Source organism: Protopterus annectens, chromosome 8.part0 (assembly GCF_019279795.1).
Source record: "Protopterus annectens isolate FY-2018-M chromosome 8.part0, PAN1.0, whole genome shotgun sequence".
Taxonomy (NCBI): domain Eukaryota; kingdom Metazoa; phylum Chordata; order Ceratodontiformes; family Protopteridae; genus Protopterus; species Protopterus annectens.
In genome coordinates this window covers 1,865,163,758-1,865,185,621 of record NC_056741.1, presented here as the reverse complement: position 1 = coordinate 1,865,185,621, position 21,864 = coordinate 1,865,163,758, and the positions used below count along the sequence as shown (strand labels likewise).

The following is a 21,864-nucleotide window of genomic DNA, read 5'->3' as shown; positions in this document are numbered from 1 at the left end:
TCACGTGGTACTGAAAAAATACATGACAGTGTCAAATGGCATATATGTCGGATGTCTGCTAAAACAAGCCCTGTAACCCTAGCAACCCATACATTACTGACAGTAATAGTCACAATCATAGTATAGCCCATTGTCACCCCATTTTGATAGGCCATCTCCATATATCCTGAACCAACAGGTTGAGAGGTATGGCCATAGCACAAAACAAACCAGACTGGAGTACAACAACCCTGGAATGGAGTCCCACAAATAGTATAAAAGGTCACACTGGGCATGTTCATACCCTTAGAGAAATGTCAGTAGGATATAGGAATAAACAGGCCTTCCACACCCAGTGCACTTCCCATTGCCCTACATTAGCAGTCCTGAAGATGTCTGTCACCATATAAGTCCTTTTTGTCAAGCTTCAACCTTATAAGCTCTGCAGCTTGTGTGATAACTGTGTAACACTATAGTGCAAACAACTAGTTAGGTAGGAGTTCTAATCTCAGTCCAGGCAAATATTAAAGTGTTTCTGTGTTTATAAGTAAAAGCTTTTGGGTCCATTCAAACCCAGAAAACTTCCCCTTTCCCAGCTTTAGCAGTCCTGCAGATATCAATCACCTTAGAAGTACCTTTCGTCAGATCTTAACCCATAAGCTTTGTGGTGCATGTAATAACTGTGCAACACTATAATACAAACAGCTAGTTAGGTAGGAGTTCTAATCTCAGTCCTAGCAAATGTAAAAGTGTGTGTGTGTGTGTGTGTGTGTGTGTGTGTGTGTGTGTGTGTGTGTGTGTGTGTGTGTGTGTGTGTGTGTGTGTGTGTGTGTGTGTGTGTGGCATGTGCGATAACTGTGTAATACTATAGTACAAATAACTAGTTAGGTAAGAGTTCTAATCTCAGTCCTGCCAAATGTAAACATGTGTGTGTGAACAGTATACTGTCTGTCTTTGGGTGAGTTGTGTTTGTGTGAGAACCATACCACTTGGGGGTGGGTTTTGCCACTATTTGCTGTTGCCCACCCAGTACATGTTCCAGTGTCCACATTATAAGGCCAACAGTTGCCATCCACTGTAAAGGGACCTGTAGACACTCTGCAGCCCTATAAGCATTGTGCCTTGTGCAATAACTATGTGGCAGTATGGAATAGATAACAAGCTAGGCTGCCCATCTAATTATTGGATATTGCTCCCCACTCAGGAAGCATACACAAACACAGTCAGGTAGGCAGCCACACCTTCATCAGTAGATGGCCTGCAAACTGGCACAGAGATACAACCCACAGTGTGAAAGCAGCGGGCACCGTGTCAGACTGCTGAATATTTACGAGTGGAGTCCCACAGGCTGTGGACCTGGGTTCCCTCATGTGTGGAATCCACACCTCTGAGGACTAGTCCAATACAAACGTGCCCTGGCTAAAAAAGTTTTCAGATGACTACCAGGAGGGTGCTATTATTACCTCCCCCCACGCAAGATTGGTATCTTTCAAAAAGGCCTATCTGAGACCTATGACTGTTGTCTGAACCTTGGACATATTCTTCATCCAGATGATGTGCCACCATCCCCCTTGGGTATGACATGGTTCCGATAATGTAATGCAATGTCGACAGTGAGCTGTATGGTGACCACCACAGTGCCACTGTCTTCCGAATGTCCTTCCATGTGTCACTTCTCCTGACTCAGGATATTGAATCCAGGAAGTAAAAGGACAGTGAATCCCTGTACACTCCCCTCAGTAGGACAATCAATGTGTACTATGGGCCATGTGCTATGTACCCCACTGGACACCAGCAACAACAGATGTGGCTGCAAATGTACCTCACAAAGAGGATCTTAGGTATTACACACTTGCCCCATACAGACAGACTCCAACAACTGCAATGATTCTCTGGGTCATATTGGCTAGTGAGGTGCAATCTCTTGACATACACAGCCATGTCTGACCCACCCCTGTCAGGAATGCTACATCTGAGGACACCAATCTATCCACACGACATGCCCCCAGATATCTCAACCCCATCCTCACAATCAATAGGACATGCTGGAAGGACACTATTATGAGCACTCTCACACCCAGTACACCCACCATTACCATGTGTCACAAGTCATGTGATGTGATTCATCTGTCAGATACCCTCTAACACTCATCACACTAGTAGTCCTGTGCCACCTACGATAACCGCATAATGGTGTGGTATCACAACTAGATGGGTAGGGGTTCCAAACACAACACTGGCATCTGTGATCCTGTGTGTGTGTGTGTGTGTGTGTGTGTGTGTGTGTGTGTGTGTGTGTGTGTGTGTGTGTGTGTATGTGTGTGTGAACACTATTCTTTGTGTGTTCGGTTGACACAATATCCTCTGGGGTTGTGGGCATTAGCAATCTGTCCACCCTACAAGAGTTAATATCAACCACCATAGACTTATCTACAACCCTTCAGCCCTATAAGCTGCAACGAACGTGCAATAACTGTTACACAGACCTGGGAAATGTGTGCAGATACAGCTGTACCTTGGCTATGACATGGCTGATGTGTTATTACACTGCTATTCCCTTCATTGGTGATGTCTGCAGGGCCACATCCTGCTGACACACAGACACCTGGAACACAAATATGTACTATTATATTAATGTGTTTGCAATAACCTTGTACTGATGTTATAAGTTTTCATGTATATTTAATGGATACACATTAATATAATAGCACATAAACTGCAATTATGTGGGGGGCTGTGCCCCCCCACACCCCCCAACTTAATATTCTCACTCCAGGGTCACGCTACAGTGGGGAAATGGGCATATACCTGCCAGTGCTGGTTTTTGGTCAAATGAGTTTTCGGTCATATGGACTTTCGGTAAAATGAACTTTCGGTATTATGGTCTCAGTCAAATGGGCTTCGGTAATGTGAGCTTTCGGTAATATCTAGTGGACCCCTGGGTTCATGTAGAATGCAGACAGGAATGTTACCAAACCCCAAGGGCACTTGCTGTTGCTAACTTTGATTAGGCAGTTTGCACCTGATCCATGATGATGAGGGGAGGGGTGCATGTGCTGTGCATATCCACCTATACTGATGGTGGACCAGGGGTTGATATCTGCTCTAAACCTCTCTGCAGCAGGTTGGCTGTAGCTATGGTGTGTGTGTATGTGCTGTGATTCACTGCCATTACAGGGTGGATTGGGTTGTTGTCTCTGAGACTGCAAACATTTGTGAGGATGGCCTGCTGATTGCCCTACCTGGATGTGTCCACTTTGTACTCATAGTTAGCCTAACAGTACTCCACCTGTAACCTAAAATGCTCATTCAGACAAAGGTTGATATACTACCCAGTTAGTGCCTGCTCCTACTTTGCCCTGTACAGACAATATAGCCTTGTGCATTGCTGCTGGCCAGCACAGGGGTGTACTCTACTGTCGTGGAGACAGGTTTTACAAGTACGGTATTGTTATGTGGGTGGTCATGTATCTGTTTGTAGTGGGCATGGACACAAGGTCATAACAAATTTGGCCACCTCTACAATTACAACCAGTAACTGTAGAAGTGTAACTCTGTTGGATGCACAGAAACTAATATTACACATGTGTACAACATATACAACTTATTTACCTGACATTTTGCATCCCATGTCAGTTGTTATGAGGCAGCCAGGTACACCTACCCATACATACATATGCACAGGTAATACCTGCTATACATTTCTGTACTATGTCAGTATGGCACACATTAATTTCACTCTTGCTGCACAGTCACTCCTGTCAACCTGTTAGGGCAGGACATCTGGAGGATGCCACACATACATGTTGGGGTACGGGCATAGATTTGTGACACCTTTGTCATATAGATGGAATACATGTACATCATTTGGTAGTACAGTTGCCTTTGTATTCTCAGACATACCCTGGAGGATGTCCACCGCTGATATGGCAGGCAGAGATGAGAAAGGCTAGGTGTGTGGTAGTGAGTGTAGGACTTCATAATGTTGCAAGTATGACTGGTATGGGGACAGAGCTAACTGATATGGACAGAGGGAGGTGGATATATTATCATGTGTGCCACCGACCAGATGGAAGGGGGGGGGCATGGCTGTCTGTATCAGAGTCAGGCACAAATAGTTCTATAATGATGTGTATGGGGGTGACTATGGTATAGTGGTTAATCTAAAGGAACATTATGCCAAGGGTGTTTTTGGAGGTGATATAACTGTTGGGTAGAGTTATGTTTATGAGGCTGGTTTTTGATGGTGTCATGATGGCAGTTGTTAGTGCATATGCTCCGCTAGTTGCATGTGTGATGGGTGAGACAAGAGTACTTTGGACATACAAGAGTGGAGAGAGATGCACACAGGTGGATTAACTCCTATGCATGTGGGCTGTTTTAAGGGGAATGGAAACTGTAAAGTGGTAACAGTGGAAAGTGTAGTTAGGCAGCATGGAATGTTGGTGTGTGGGATGACACTGGTGATCAAGCAGAGGGGGAGGAGTGTGAGTGAGCACCACAAAGCAAATGGTGGATACTGTACAAGGGTGACTGCAAGGTTAGTTCAGGGTAGAGTTACGGTAGGCAGTGGGTGGCAGTGAAGAGTTACCAAATATCTGAGTAACTACATCTGAGCTAGTAAGGGGGATAAGTAGAACAGGGTTTAGTGTGCCATCTTCACAGAGGAAGGAGGACAGGGAGTCCTGGAGGTGGAATGAGGGAGTACAGGGGAGTATATGGAGAAAGAGGTTGGTGAAGGAGAAGTGGGATTGTCAGACAGATGAAGAAAGTAGACAGGAGTATGGGGGATGGGGTGCATGGCAAAGAGAGTGGTGGCAAATGCTAAGATTGGGGCATCTGAGTAGTTGTATGTAAGGTTGGACACCAAGGGTGGAGGATAGGACCTGTACCAACTGGCTAGACAGAGGCACGTAGCTAGGAAGGATGTTCAGCACATAAGGGTGATAAAGGGTAATGGTGGAAACATACTCACAAGCGGGGAGAGTGTGTTGAGCAGATAGAAACAGTACTTTGATGGGCTGTTGAATGAGGGGAATGAGAGAGAGAAAGAGAGAGAGAGAGAGAGAGAGAGAGAGAGGGAGGGAGACATACGGATGTTGTGGGTATGGTGAATCAGAAAGTGCAACAGACTATCGGGGGGGAAGTACAGATAGCTATGAAGAGGTTTACAAATGGGAAGGCTGTTGATCCAGATGATATACCTGTAGCAGTAGCTGGCCTAGCAGTGTCACAGTCAGTATTGTTCAACACACACTGCAGTAGTAGTCATATGTGAGCCATCTTTTCCTGGGGTGACTCAGGGGCCTGAGCTGTATTCTATGTCACTACAGAAAGACACAGATGCCATGGCCATAGGTTCTGATCAGCAATGTATCAGCACAGCCAGTTTGGTTCAGATAGATATGTTAAACATTCTATTCCCCATTCTGACATACTCCCTACTGCAGTCCATTATATGCATACTTGCTTGACATACCTTTTTTTGGAAGTGTAGGTGGTTATATCCTGCTTGCTGTTGTTTGTTTGTTTTTTTTTTTCTGCATGTTTCCCTCTCTCTCTTTCTCTGTCTCCAGGATGTAGTGAATACATCAGTTTTGCACAGGCAACAGCTTTCTTTCTGTAGGTAATGTTCATGGCCAGCTGATGGCCTGTGCACCAATTGGAGTCCCCCACTTGCTAATTGCATGTAGAACAGTTGTGGCATCATTACAATAGCCACCTGCATGGAAACACACTCCTATAAGTTAGTAATTCATGTGGGCATTGGCCCTTTCCCTTGCCTGTGGGGAGGAATTCATGGAGGTGTGTGACAGCATCACAGAGGGTAGTTGGAAATACCTCTTACAACAAACACTGTGGTGACAGCCCGACAGTCTGGGAGAGTATGTTCCATACATAGGGACTGAATGTAAGTTTTGCTGTCATACATTTCAAGTACTGCTAGTTTTACAGGGTTTGTATGGATATGGCTGTTCTGCATGATTTTAAGTCTGACAGTGTTATGTGGTTGACATAACTCTCAAATGTAGGGCTATCTATGGACTGGCCAGGGTATGGTCACTTATATTTGGCATGTTGCATGTCTTTTTGTCTTTGGAAGTTCAGTAGCATACTCTGAGGATTACAGTCAGTAAACGGTACCATCCATTTGAGTTTCTGACTTCATGTCCCTCAGAACGGATATGTTACAACAAACCCTGTTACACCTGCTACTTTCTCAGTTTATGACAGCAATATGTCAATGATGCCCCTGTGTTTGGGCCTCTGTCCCCCATGTATGTCCGGCTTTGTCCAGATGTCATGCAATAAGAGGTGGATAGGAATGGTATATCATTATTTAGTGACTTCATTCCTGATATCATCCCCACTGCTGTATCAGACTGTCAGACGCATTATGTGTAAGAGGCCTTAAATAGGAGGACAAAGGCTGGACATTCAGTAGGGCTCTGTACAGTTGTGAGGTCTGTGTATTTCTGGCAATTGTTGACAGACTGTCAGGATTGTGTAGCAGTGTATTGTGAATGTGTTATTTGGCCTGTGTAGGGAGAGGGTACATGTAAGTGTTATGGTTCCTTTTCTGTCTGACTTTGCATGCTGCCCCAGTTTCTGGTGCTCTATCAACTGTATGTGTTTGCAGGGGAGGACAGAGACATGTCCAGTACTATGATCAGGCATTATACTACAATGTGAATTGGGCCAGTATATGTAGGGGTAGTGTGTGAGTGGCAAACATGCTGATGGTTTTGTTCAAACGGTCCTTATAGTGTACTGTTCATTTGGCTTACCAGTATGTGACTGTGGTGGAATTACTTGTGGGTATGCACTTTCTCACTGGTGTCTGTTTTTCAGTGCTGTTACATCCCTGAAGTACCTGATACCTTTACAAATAAATGTGTAATTCCACATAGTGGACTTGGGTTATTGTTATGTCAGTCTGGCTGTAGTTTAGAGAGTGCTTGATGATCTGGCTAGAAGTCAGTGTAGTTTCCCTACTGTGATGTTATGTTCAGATATTTGTGGCATGCACTGTTGCCTGGCACCCATACATGTTGTGTATTTCTGCCACATCAGTGGGATGCTGTGAGAATTTAAGTCACTGACTAGTGGGAAGCCATTGGTTTTTGGACTTGTGCTATATCAGCCAATATATGTTTGGAGAGGAAGGAGAGTGTTACTGCAGCAACTGTGTCAGCTTCTCTACTCCAGTATTTGAGATCTGTCCCTATTTTCACGGCTTTAACCTCTCCACTTTGTCAGGATTGGTCGACATTTGTTGCACCGAGGGGTTCTGCACATTCCTATCAACTGGTATGCTTGTCTGACACTGTCCAGGTTTAGGGCTCATATTTCTGGTCTGTTCCAGACAGTCCTCAATTTTGTTTCTCTGGTACATCAGTGTGATGATGTCAGGATTTCTGTCAGTAGGTACTGACATACATTACATTTTCTGTACTCACATCTTTCAGAACATGTATGCTGACACAAACCGTGTTACCTAAGTAACATTCCATATTTATAAGAGCAATAATTGCATTGTGTCCGTAGTGTTGGCCCATTGCCCCCGCTATTGTCACAGCCATTGGCCAGCATTCTTGCAGTAAGATGTTGGAAGGTATGGTGCTGCGGTATGAGTCCACTACATGTTATGAGTATATCTATCTATATATTTATGCATATATATATATATATATATATATATATATATATATATATATATACATGTATATTTTTATATATATATTTTTTGTAGTTTAAATACCTTTTATATGCATATATATATATATATATATATATATATATATATATATATATATATATGTGTGTTAATATGGATATATTTTACATGTATATATTTTATATGTAATCTGTATACATAGTTGTATATACTGTCACATATTCCCTTCACCATACATATCTTATATGTATATATTTAAACAATTTAAACATAACAACACAACAGCATCCACAAATGTTTCTCAATACTATTCAATACCTATACTTAATAATGTATTTCCTACAGCAGCAGAAGTTCTTGCATCTAAGATGGTGTTGTGGTACATTGCTCTGACTATGGTGTGTGGGGGTCCTGGATTCAAGACTTGTCAGGGCTGATTATTTTGTTGCTAGGTAGAACAGTGGCTGATGGATACAGAGTGATTAAGGCACTTTTAAGCAGCTGTAAGTGGTTTAGTGTGGTTTTGCGTGATGCTAAGTTATGCCAACACATGGTTAAATAGGAAACTGCTTAATCTGTGTAGGCATCGCTTAGCATCGCTCACAACTGTGCAAATCCTATTACAGCTGCTTACTTACACTTACTACCACTTACCCCCATGCTAATTTCTTTAAAAGAAAAGAAAAAGGGGTGATAGGAAAGTGGTGAAAAAAGGGGCATACAGAGGGAAAAACAACAGAAAGGACAGCTAGGGATGTGCAGGATGGGAGTAGGAAAGGTCCACAGCTGTCCATTTCTTGTACAGCAACAGCTATGCACTTCGGCAAAATTTGGAGGTGAATTTCGGCACTCAGACCCCTGAGAGAGGAGTGAGAACAACAGTAATGTGTTGTCATGCCAACTGGAATGGATTACATGTGTCCAATGGACACGTGCAAAATGGACAGCTATGCATAGGGCGAAATTTTTTTGTAGAAACAGAATGCCTTTTTTTTTTTTTTTTTTTTTTTTTTTTTTGAGGTGAGAGTTGGAGGTTTGGAAAGGATGGTAGGTATATTTGGGGAGGTAAGTTGGGTAGTAAGACAAACAAGACAGAAAGACAGCAGACAGGGGAGGTATATGACACATGTGGGGGTAAACACCTGGAAGGGGAGAGTGGTTGGGAATTGGATGCCCATGGGCCCCTAAATGGATAAAGTGTAACTGAGGTCCCCACCCATGGGCAGTCACCACTGCACCTTCACAGCACCAGAGGTGGCTGTGCTGGGCGCTGAGCAGGAGAGAGAGGCTGACCTGCAAGTTGCGCCATGTGGCCCTCAAGCTGGCATAGCTGATCTCAGAATTCCTGTTGGAGCATGCTACGCACCAATCCCCGGACCTGGCTATGGGTGACAGTGTCCTGTCAATGCCCGCTCCCAGGAGGGGACGGGTCCCATCCCAAGAGGTGGTTCCACCCAGAGGTGGTGCAGGACCAATGGACAGGGTGGTCCCAGGTTGGGTCCCAGATGTGCTGGGGCCTGTTGCCACGGCCGGCTGAGGTGGGACAGCCAGATCCGCTGGGATTGGCCTTCCCAGACGTGCTATGGTGCTGATGTTTTACAACATATGTTGGTTAGTAATGAACAACACATTCCAGGATTAGTTATAACAGCATGCATGGGTGTTCCCATTAACCCAAAACAACAGACTTGAAACAGTTGCATAGCAAACAGAATACATGCATATATGGAACTACAATAGGCATTATAATTGCATGCAGGTTACTTTGATAGCAACAGGCCACCAATGATAGCATTTGAACAATCAACCATTTAAATATTTGTACAGCAATATGACACATGTCCCAACAGTAGTTTTGGTGAAAAACATACCCGTTGATTTATGTGTTTAGATTATTGGTGCAGATAGGGTGGGGGAGAGAGACAGAATTGTCAATTAACAACTGTATAGGCTTGGATTGCTCACAACTTTAATGATCATTGTTCTACTCATTACGCTCCAGGTATTACCTCACTTTACATTGACCTATGGCCTTGGGTTGAGCAGTGGCATATGTGTACACAGTGTGTAATTACAGCCTTGTTAGAGCTAATTTATACCTTTTCTTACCTGGCAGACCTGTGGAGGAAACTTCTGTTAACACTACCTGACTGTTTCTACCCATATTCACATAGTCAGGGTTACATATGTGCAATATACTGTGTGCGTGCTACTGCCATACTCTGCCTTGATTTCTATTGGTCACCCTGGGTGTTGGTGGCAGTGATGGCTAGTCGTGACAGCATGACACTTGAGGGATATGTCTTGGATGGGGACTACTTGGTGTATGTACTTCTATTGTTGTCATTTGCTGCCTTAGGGTTGGACAGTGGGTGTTGTACACAGTGTATAATTACAGCCTTCTTACTGCTAATTTATACCTTTTCTTACCTGGAAGACCTGTGAAGGAAATTTCTGTTAACACTACCTGACTCTTTTACCCATATTCATATAGTCAAGGTTACATAAGTGCACTATACTGTGTGTGTGCTACTGCCATACTCCACCTTGATTTCTATCAGTTACCCTGGGTGTTGATGACAGTGACTGCTAGCCATGACAGAGTGACACCTGAGGGACATGCCTTGGAGGGGACGACTTAGTGTATGTATAATGTATATGTATGTATAATGTCATTTGCAATGGTGAGGTTGGACAGTTGATGTTGTACACAGTGAATAATTACAGCTTTCTTACAGCTAATTTGTACCTTTTCTTACCTGGCAGACCTGTGGAGGAAATTTCTGTTAACACTACCTGACTGTTTCTACACATATTCACATATTCTTGGGAGAGATTATGCATACAGCTTAATATCACTCCCGGGATTTGAACCATGCCAGTTTCTGCAAAAAGGCACAAGAAGCTATGTTTCAACACAATGATCTACTAAGGAACTGCTGCTTATTTCTGGCTGTTTTCTGCCTAATACTCTCTTGCTTGGACAATCTGCCTTGTAATACTGACATTCATGCATGGCAGTTAGTTCTGATACTTGTGTATTCATGCTTTGACATATTACGGTTTGGAAAACAATAGTTAACACAACATTAATATTCAGGGATCAGATCTTGGTGCATGGAACATTTCCTATAGTTAATCTGTTTTACAACTCCACAATCTTTGTCAAATGAGCCTCAATTACTTAATGCTGTCAGAGCCATAGTTGCTGTGCACAACCTATACACAATTAGATTCATAATAACACATACCACAACAGTCTGGGGTTTTCAGTTTTATTGACAGGTAATGACACTTTAAGTTATATATATCCTGTACATCTTTATTACTCTGCTAATGTCTCCTTTATTCAGTACAAATAATACATATTTCTAGCTACTGACAGGTGACATTCTACTCCTTTCTATTTATTTGCCCTGACTATTGCAAGCTAGATTTGTACTCAACAGCCTCGTGATGCAGCCTTAGCAGCCTGCTGGCATGTGAGTCCATGTTCACAGCCCTCTCATCTGCAGCTGTAAGGAGATAAAGACAAATGTATGCATACCTATCCATCCCATACACAGGCTGGACTTTGGTAACAACTAATTGATACTGATACTTACACACTTCTGAGACATTCTGTGCCTGAGCATCTAAGATCCATTGGTCCCAGTGCTCCCTCTTTCTACGCTTAAGATCAGTGACATAGTGCCTGACCTGCTTACCAGTCTGAGGGATGCCAGTAGCACTAGTGAGATCACATGCAAGATGGTCCCCGGCCTCTGCTTTGTATTGAGAGCCCTGGTACTGGCCCTGCAGCAGTGCCACTTCATGGTCTTTTACAAGGAGTCTGACCATGACCCTGTACTCCTGAATGCCCTAGCGCTGCACCCAACAGCAAGATCCTTCTCCAACTCCTGCCATGGTGCCTGCAGTGATCAGCTACAATAGGTTATGGGCTGTATTCCCACCTACGGGGTTTAAATAGGGCTGATGTCCCACCCTTTGCCATGATTGGTTGCTTTTGAATATGCCAAGCTAAGCTAAGCTAAGCTAAGTAATGGGCAAACCTGCTTAGCCATTCTATATATTGCTTACAGGGACAGGTGCTAAGCACTACTTACCAGTGGGCAAAGCCGCTTAGATACACTACTTCTTGCTAAGCATTCATATTTAAGCAATGCTTACACCAGATAAGCATAGCTGGGCACAATTTAACATTGTTCAGCTTTCATTTTCTGGACTATCAGGATTTGGGGTTGATTCCTCATTAATAACATCTTATGATATGTATGTTTACCTGCCATGACATCCCCCTATGTGCTTTCCTTACATTATATTCTTGTGTGGCTGTACTGTATGGGACACTTGTGTTTATATGAGGTTTCACATCTTTACTACACTGACACCTCACATTTGGACCTGCTACACTAGCCTGGTTAACAAATGTATATTATTCACTACCTATATATAGGAAACATACTTTTACTGCTGTTTTCACATATAAAAATGAATGGACTGCATTGGGGCTTGAATTGTGACTGACTGCATACTAAGCCAATGCTCTAACCAATATGCTATTGCATTTTCAACAATTGGGCTGTATGGATCTATTTAGCTCCTTTGGATATTTAAGCTGCGCTACACAAAGATGCACAACACACACGCCGACTCAGCTATGCTTAAACTTGATTGGAGATGGAAAAGAAAAAAAATAAGTGTGTGACATTACTCTTATAAACTTGCTAGAATAGATCACTTTATGTTAGCATTCATTTTATGCAGGATATGACTTATGGAACTCAACTGTATGTCACTAATTAGTGACGTCAGTCCTTAGATCATGACAAAATGATTTGCCGGACATGAGGTGTAATTTTGCTGTGGAGGGCTGTGCATCTGTATTTTGTCCATGGACACTGTTATCTTGTGATAACAGTGTCCATGGACACTGTTAGTTGCTAGATGCATGTGTACTGTGCAAGCTATGCTTGGACATGACCCCTCCACTCGAACACAGCTCGTGTCCATGTAGAGCATACAGCAGCACACCTTCGTTAATATGCAAGGCGTGCTGCTGCTCTACATGGGCACAATATGTTCCATGCAGGAATAGCACTATTCCTGCATGGAGCTTAATGAATCCTGGAGAGTGTATTGATGTCCCTTATAATTTGCGAATTCAATACAAAGCTTGAAGTCAAACAAACATTATGGCAGTCATGATTTTCTTCTGACCAGTTACCAGTCTTGAACAATGTTATAAACATTTAATGTTTTTTAAAAAGTAGAAGATTATAACAGGTTTTTGTTGCTGGTATTTTTCAGATTTATGGTCATCTATTTATATACGAAAAAAGGAAGTGCCAACACAAACCACGGACGGTGGCTCCTTCAGCCCAAGTCTACGAACCACAGCTTTCTTCTGCCAAGGTCTACGGACCATAAAATACCAAGTTCAACAAACAGCTACTCCACAAGTGCTTTAAATGTTTTATTCCACACCTCAAATTTCGTGAAACGCATAAAGCGTTTTTCGTTTGAATCAGTGTTCAAACTTCATCAGACAAACACTGGTTATCGCGCCAGTACGCATTTAAATACTACAATTTAATGATGTCATAAAATCTTAAATAAACGTTCATGTTTTTAAAAAAACAGTCATATTTAAAACCAGAGCATATCCATGTAATTGTATCTAACCAAATATATATTAGCATAAATTGTGTGTTATTAAATTAGATGTATTTGTGCCTTCTCTATAAATAATTAGCATTTTAACATGTTTCCTAAAATATATATATAATATATATAATATATATATGTCCATCTAAAGACCAAAGTGCAGTGTTATCCTAAGACCTCTTCATGTTATATGCTATATTGTGTGTTAAAATCATTTATTCTTTTAAAATATTAAAAATTTAACCTTATTTAATCCTATGACCTCTTAACATGTAATAACTAGGACAAGGAATCCATACAAATTAAACTCCAACCAAACATTTTATGTATATATAGAAAAATATCTCACTTAAACTATACCTAATAACTATAATTTTGTTTTTTAACTTAGTGACTTCAAGGTTTTGAACAGTTACCCTTACGTGTGTTTCACAACAATACTTTCATTACCTAAGTATACTTTTTAGTTTTAATATACATGTGATTGAACAAACCTCATTCAATCCTGGGTCCCTACAAGATGTCAAGCGTAGCTGCCATTCTAGTTCTTTTTTCTCAAGGACTAAAAACTCTCATTTCAATAAACCCCACAATCCTGAAAGATATGCTTTAAAAGACAATGACCAGAATCACAATGAAAATGTTCAAAATTTAGATTTAGAATTTGAGGCTACTGGAGATGACTGTGTAATAGAAGAAGAACAAGCCCAAAATGAAACTTTTAACAGAGGGAATAATATGGACTGGCACTCGGAAGAACACTTCCAGCAGCCTCAACGACAACAACAAAAAAACTACAGAGGGGGGAGGGGGGCTACTTGGAGACCACAACCAGGCAATGGACAGAGGAGACAGTACAATACCAGGAGCACGAACAAACAGTGGGATTGACACTGGTAGAGACTATTACAAATCAAACTGGAGACTTTACAATTTACAACTTTACTGGATGCTACATTGACAAAACTTTGGTTGAACTTTTTGCTAAGGGATTAACCTTTGTGCCAACAAAAGGTTGCAATATAGTAGAACTATTGATTGACTTTAAGATGTTTATGCGGAAACTGAATTTAAATATTATGTTTGGGGGTGTAAATAATAACACCACAAACGAGTTACATGTAACTAGCAGTTTCAATCCACCACAAAATTCCTTATTATGCATGTATGAATATTTGTGTGAAAATGAATTTAGGAACATAGTAAGAGGACATAAAAGGAACAAAAACAAAAACAAAAATACAAACATCACAAGTGAAGAAAATAGTCTTCTCCTTTCCCTTAGAAGTTTACCAATAAGACTAATGAAACCTGATAAAGGAGGAGGTCTAGTGGTAGTATACAATGTAGACTATTCCAGATCGATGTTAAGTTTGTTAGAGAAAGATACCTATGAAAACTCCAGTAGAAATGAATTAAACAAGGCCCACCAAAATATAAGATCAATTATTAATGACTTATATTTGGAAGGACTAATTAGTATTGAACAAAATCACTACCTAACTATCCCAGCTCCAAGGATACCAAAAATATTTGGCATCCCTAAACTCCACAAAAATCTGAGGAACCCGCCCTTCCGTACCTTGGTAGACGCAAGGCAATCGATAACATACCCTTGCGCCAAATTTGTAGATGGACTCCTAAAAAAGTACATAGGAACTCAAAAACAGATTCTAAAAGATTCCTGGTCTTTTTTGGAGGACTTACAGAATATACAATTTGATCCATCATTGAATTTTGTGACTATAGACATTTGTGATTTGTACACTTGTATACCACAGGATTTGGGAATCAAATGGGTAGTGGAGTTTATAAAATCAAAAGGAGCAACACAAAATGAATGTAGAATTGTGGAGAAACTATTGGATTGTATACTTAAAAACAACTTTGTCTCCTTTGAAAACAAGTTGTATGTACAAAAGTCTGGAGTGGCAATGGGGTCCCCAGTAGGAGGTAGTTTTGCAAACTTAGTACTAGCATATTGGGAAACTACATATGTGTTAAATCAAACTTGGAGTACTGACGTTCACATGTATAAGAGGTTTCTGGACGATATTTTTATTTTAATTAAAGGACAAGAAGAAGAAGCAATAGAGTTAGTTGACCAACTTACAGCCACCACAACTTTCCTTAAGTTTACAATGAATTTTGACAAAATGAAAGTAAACTTTTTGGACATAGAGTTAAATAAAACTACACATGGTTATGTATCTAAGATACACAGAAAGGAAACCTTTTCAAATACTTACCTTCACTTTTCGAGCCAACATCCCCTTCACCAAAAGAAATCAGTGGTGAAGGGGCAACTTGTGAGAGCAGCTAAAATGACCACCTTGGACCAAGATTTTGAGATAGAATGTAATAACTTACACCTAATGTTTTCACATAGAGGCTATCCAGTTAGTTTTCTGGAAGGTATTTTTAAGGAAGTAATAAGAAAAAGGGAAAAGGGGATTTACAAAGCAATTTTAACCAGGATACCCCAAATGGAGAGTGTTGTGAGTAGTGGCGACATTGGAACAGGGGAAGTCAACACAGAATACCCTGAAATGGCAGAGGTGGAAATAGAAAATATTGGTGGAAAAGATAAAAATTACAACACAGCATTCATTTTCACATATTGTCCGGAAGCCAGTCAGATTTGCCATACAGTTAGGAAGTACTGGTCTAGCTTGTCATTAGATAGGGAATTAGCCAAAATCTTAAATGATGGGCCAGTTATTACGTATAGAAGAGGTAAGAACTTAAAACAATTGTTAGAGAGCAAAGGATATACTACCAAAAGAAAGGGAGGTACCAAGAAGTGTGGCTCATGTAGGTACTGCAGTTATATAACTTCTGCAGATAGTTTCAACATTGGAAAAGAAATATACACTATAAAAGGTAATTACAACTGTAATAGTAAAAGAGTGGTGTATTTGGCCCAATGTGAAAAATGTCCGTCATTTTATGTGGGGAAAACGGACAGACGATTAAGAGACCGGATATACGAGCACACTTACGCTATTAGAAAAAATAAAGAAGAAAATGCTTTGGCAAGACATTGTAATACAAATACAGGACATACATTTAAATTTATGGTTATAGACCAAGTACAAATGAATCATACGGACCTAACACATGAAAATGTGTTGAGGTTGGTCCTTGAGAAAAAAGAACTAGAATGGCAGCTACGCTTGACATCTTGTAGGGACCCAGGATTGAATGAGGTTTGTTCAATCACATGTATATTAAAACTAAAAAGTATACTTAGGTAATGAAAGTATTGTTGTGAAACACACGTAAGGGTAACTGTTCAAAACCTTGAAGTCACTAAGTTAAAAAACAAAATTATAGTTATTAGGTATAGTTTAAGTGAGATATTTTTCTATATATACATAAAATGTTTGGTTGGAGTTTAATTTGTATGGATTCCTTGTCCTAGTTATTACATGTTAAGAGGTCATAGGATTAAATAAGGTTACATTTTTAATATTTTAAAAGAATAAATGATTTTAACACACAATATAGCATATAACATGAAGAGGTCTTAGGATAACACTGCACTTTGGTCTTTAGATGGACATATATATATTATATATATTATATATATATTTTAGGAAACATGTTAAAATGCTAATTATTTATAGAGAAGGCACAAATACATCTAATTTAATAACACACAATTTATGCTAATATATATTTGGTTAGATACAATTACATGGATATGCTCTGGTTTTAAATATGACTGTTTTTTTAAAAACATGAATGTTTATTTAAGATTTTATGACATCATTAAATTGTAGTATTTAAATGCGTACTGGCGCGATAACCAGTGTTTGTCTGATGAAGTTTGAACACTGATTCAAACGAAAAACGCTTTATGCGTTTCACGAAATTTGAGGTGTGGAATAAAACATTTAAAGCACTTGTGGAGTAGCTGTTTGTTGAACTTGGTATTTTACGGTCCGTAGACCTTGGCAGAAGAAAGCTGTGGTTCGTAGACTTGGGCTGAAGGAGCCGCCGTCCGTGGTTTGTGTTGGCACTTCCTTTTTTCGTACTTCGGAGTTTGGTGTTTGTTCTATAGTTATCTATTTATATACATTTTTATGTATTTTACTGTTAGTTTAATTAATTGGTCATGTGATATAAGTACATGTATTTAAGTGTTTTTGAGACATATGAGCCTGTTTCTGATGAAGTTCTTCTAAGTTTACATTAAAAGAACAAAAGCACTTAATTGGTTTTGGTTTTGTGCAGTCATTACTTAGTTTTTTGCCAATTTAAAGTTTTACTGTGTGCATATATATATGATATATGTGTGAGTCTGTGTGCTTGTGTGTGTATGTCTCTCCCTAATGGGCTTGGGGTTTTCTGTAGTGTTGGAAGATGGTGTTTGTGTTGTGGTTTGGGGGTACTTGCAAACAGTGTTACTGCAGGTGTTATTTTGTATAATTGTAGGACAGAAAATTCCCCTTATCTGTATTGCTGTGCAGTTTCAGAGTAAGTATACATTAAATTAACGTGTGAGGTGCAGGGCCCTGCAAATCACTTATTCTAGTGGGTATTATGGATTAGGAATCAAAGTATATCAACTCTCAAAACACACACACACACACACACACACACACACACACACACACACACACACACATACATACATACATATGTGTGTATATATATATATATATATATATATATATATATATATATATATATACATACACACACACACACACACATACCTATATATATGTGTATATGTGTGTGTGTGTGTGTGTGTGTGTGTGTGTGTGTGTGTGTGTGTGTGTGTAAGTGTGTGCATGTGTAAGTGCACAGATGCATCACACACGTAAGACATACAGACACGTGTGCACACACACACACGCATACATATGTGTGTATATATATATATATATATATATATATATATATATATATATATATGTGTGTGTGTGTGTGTGTGTAAGTGTGCGCATGTGCAAGTGCACAGATGCATCACACACATAAGACATAGACACATGTGCGCGCGTGCGCACACACACACACAAACATACATATGTGTATATATATATATATATATATATATATATATATATATATATATATATATATACACACACACACACATACATATATATATGTGTATGTGTGTGTGTGTTTGTGAACCATGATCATGACTAGAAGGACAATGATAAAACCAAAACCCATATATTTTCAGCAGAGTGTGTGTGTGTGTGTGTGTGTGTGTGTGTGTGTGTGTGTGTGTGTGTGTGTGTGTGTGTGTGTGTGTGAACCATGATCATGACTAGAAGGGCAATGATAAAACCAATATATTTTCAGCAGGTTGGTCTAAATGGAAAAATGTCAACAAAAAAAAACATGAAAGAAACTTATGTAAAGAGCAACCTGCAGCTGAGAAGCAGATATTTTAACCAGTATGAGACAATAGCAGGCAGGTAGGTATGTATGCACGTTTGTGGATTTGCGTGACTGTATCAATGTGAATGTACAGGTCTATTTGTAAATGCGTGTGGTGTGTGTGTGTGTGTGTGTGTGTGTGTGTGTGTGTGTGTGTGTGTGTGTGTGTGTGTGTGTGTGTGTGTGTGTGTGTGTTTGTGTGTGTGCGTGTGTGTGTGCGCATGGGCACAGATGCATGGGTGAGAGAGAGAGAGATACTATTTTCAGAAAAACAAACACAGCTGTCATATGGAAAGTTACAGAAATATTAAGACCAGCAAACAATTGTGATGTATAACTTTAAGATTAGGGTTGCCACCTTTTGTTGGGGCTAAAACTGGAACAAGGCCATGCCCCCTTCATCACATGCAATCCCACCCATTCCAACCACTCTCCTGCCCATGATCCACCCATTTTGTGATGTCACTTACATCAGTTGCTGGGGAACCCCCCCCCCCTTTTCCCATTCCCGAAGCTTGCTTTCAGCTGATTTATTTTGCTTTTCTGTAAAAAAGCATAGTAAATCAGCCAATTTAACAAACTCCAATGGTCTGTTTCCATTCTGAAACATAATACCGGAGTTTCTGCAGTGTTTTCTGGACTACCAGAGAACTGATTTGATTTCCAGATATTCCAGAAAAAAACAGAAAGGTGGCAACTCTATTTAAGATACATAAGCAAAAGAAAAACATGCTTACCGGACTGGAGTGGCTTTACGTGGATGCCTATTATATTCTCTATAATTGCAATAATCTCTGTCACGTATTAATGGATAAGCTAAGAAAAACATTTGGAAAAAAATGCATTTAGGACAAAACAGTAGATATGTGTCGACTAAATACAAGAGATTTTATTTCATTTTAAAAATAATGATATTTTTCTTATGTTTAGTCCATTATTTCTAAGAAAGGGTTACATAAGATCATGTCACTGGAGAACCTGCTGCTTCGTGTGCATTTCTGCCTCAGTATTACATTAAAATTGTTCATGTATACCATCACAGACTTAATCATCAAACTTGACTGAAATATCTAATGAAACTGCCTTGTTAAGAAACAGAGAAACCACAGCATATTATACAACCAATACAAGGAACACAGTAATGAGATAGGAAGAGAATATAACCGTGTGAAATATGATTGATATGGTAGTATCATGCACATTAGTGGGAACAGATGAATTATTTCATAATGGCAAATCCATAATTAAGATTAATGACTTTGTGCTCCCCCTGTTTACATGATAATAGTCATACCTTTTGTACTTTTAACATATTTCACACTTCTTTATAAAACGGGTGCAATTACAGATATGGACATATTTGTAATGTGACTTCTTTTATGTTTTACCACTCTCAGAGGCTGTTATGGTGTAGATGTGGAATAGGAGGGTAAGAAGGATAATCTTTTTAAATGTTGGGACCCGCTAGACTGATCAGGTTCTGAATGGCCTAAAAAGTGGATTTACATATCTTTCCTTTTCCCACAGGTATGGTAATCTTGGAGTTAGTATGCACAAGTTCGGGGGGGGTGTTTAAGGAGAAGGACAATGTTCAAGATTCACTCTTCTCCTGAGTTTTTCCTTTTTTTTTTGGCCTATCAGCACTATCAGCTTTTCTTTAGAAGGGGTTGTTTGCATATATCCCAGTATCCTCTTTTGCAATAGGTTTTAAGGAATTACACGGTGAAAACTCTTGTTTGGCTTGTTTTTTCTTGTAGTTTTTTACTAAATGGTTTGTCTGTGTCCTGTCTACTCTTTTATTTAGTATGGGCTGATTTAAAAGCCAGTTTTTGTTTAGGGGATGAGATTGATTTCTGCTCTTTTTTCTTTTCATTGGTTGTTTTGTGGGCTTGGTGTGCCTGTATAGCTTGTGATTTATATCTATTTCATTTTGTACTTACAGTGCACTTTGCAGTGCTTTGCTGTTACTGTGGGGTGCAGGAGGTAGTTCAGTTTTGGGATGTTTGAGAGTCTGTTAATGTGGGGGATGTTCAGGGGCCTGTTAATGTGGTTGTGGTTGCTATGTTTTGCCTTATTTAGGGTTATTTATCTAAGTGGTAGATGCAGATAGTGGTGATCACTTTTTATATGGTTGGTGATTTTTAGGTTGCTGTTGTACTGCATGAGTGTATGCAAATTGTGTAGCCATGTTACTTTTCTGTACTGTAGTTGGTGTTATTTTTTAGTGTGGGCTGTATGATAACTTTCTGGAAGAGCAGACAGAAAAGCATTAATTAGCAATTATCACCACACTGCCTATGTCAGTACGCTATCACCATAGTAAGTAAATGCAAAAAATATATAGGTTCATAGGTTCATAGGTAGGTACTAGGCTATCTGCCCGAAGGCATTTATAAGCCTAGCTGGAATGTGTTGGCTTTCGCCGCCCCCTTAGATTAGTTCCCTGTGCCTCTGTCCAGCAGAGCCATTGAAGTGATCCTGGGGGTAAACTTTCTGTTTCCCATCCACTCATCAAGGTTTCTCTTGAAGAGGGTTAGCAAGGAGCTCTGCCTAATGCAGATTGAAATCTTGTTCCAGAGCATGGGAAGTCTCTGGGATAGGAATGTATCCCTCCAGCATGTCCTATTTATTGTTGTGGTGAGGTTTAGATCCCTGGAGCATGTGGCTTGAGGGGATATGGTTTTCTTTAGGTGTAGCATGTCCATCGATTCTGGGTTGGACATGGCCTTGTATGTCAGGCAGAGATCACCTCTGAGTAGTGCGGTATGCAACCGAGTACAGCTGGAGTTTTTTCACTCGAGCTGCATAGGGCATCTGCTTGAGGCCAGTGATCCTCTTGGTGAGGAACTGCTATGGCCTTTCCAGTTGTTGCAGGAGTCTTCTAAGGTACATCCCAAATGGGGCATTGTACTCTATGATGGGTCTGATGAGTGATGCATAGAGGGGGCCCAATGTCCTCTTTCGATCTGGATGCAAACCCTTTTGTGATTAGGTGGGCCACATAGAAGGATTTTCTAACCACTTTGGCAATGTGATTATCAAAGGAGAGGTTACTATCTACTTGGGTCCCCAGATCCCTTATTATGTCTTTCGTATTTAGGGCGCTACCACCTATGTGGTAGTTTGTGGGTACTTTGTTT

At 40.2% G+C, this 21,864-nt stretch overlaps 1 protein-coding gene across 1 annotated transcript in view; it reads right to left on the bottom strand.

The window, feature by feature from the left end:
- LOC122809687 (von Willebrand factor A domain-containing protein 5A-like) overlaps positions 1–21,864 on the bottom strand; it is a 1,458,063-nt gene that overhangs the window by 273,978 nt on the left and 1,162,221 nt on the right. The window contains exon 16 of the mRNA XM_044081363.1: positions 19,462–19,540. Coding sequence (XP_043937298.1) covers positions 19,462–19,540 — 79 coding nt within the window. The remainder of the gene's footprint in view (positions 1–19,461; positions 19,541–21,864) is intronic.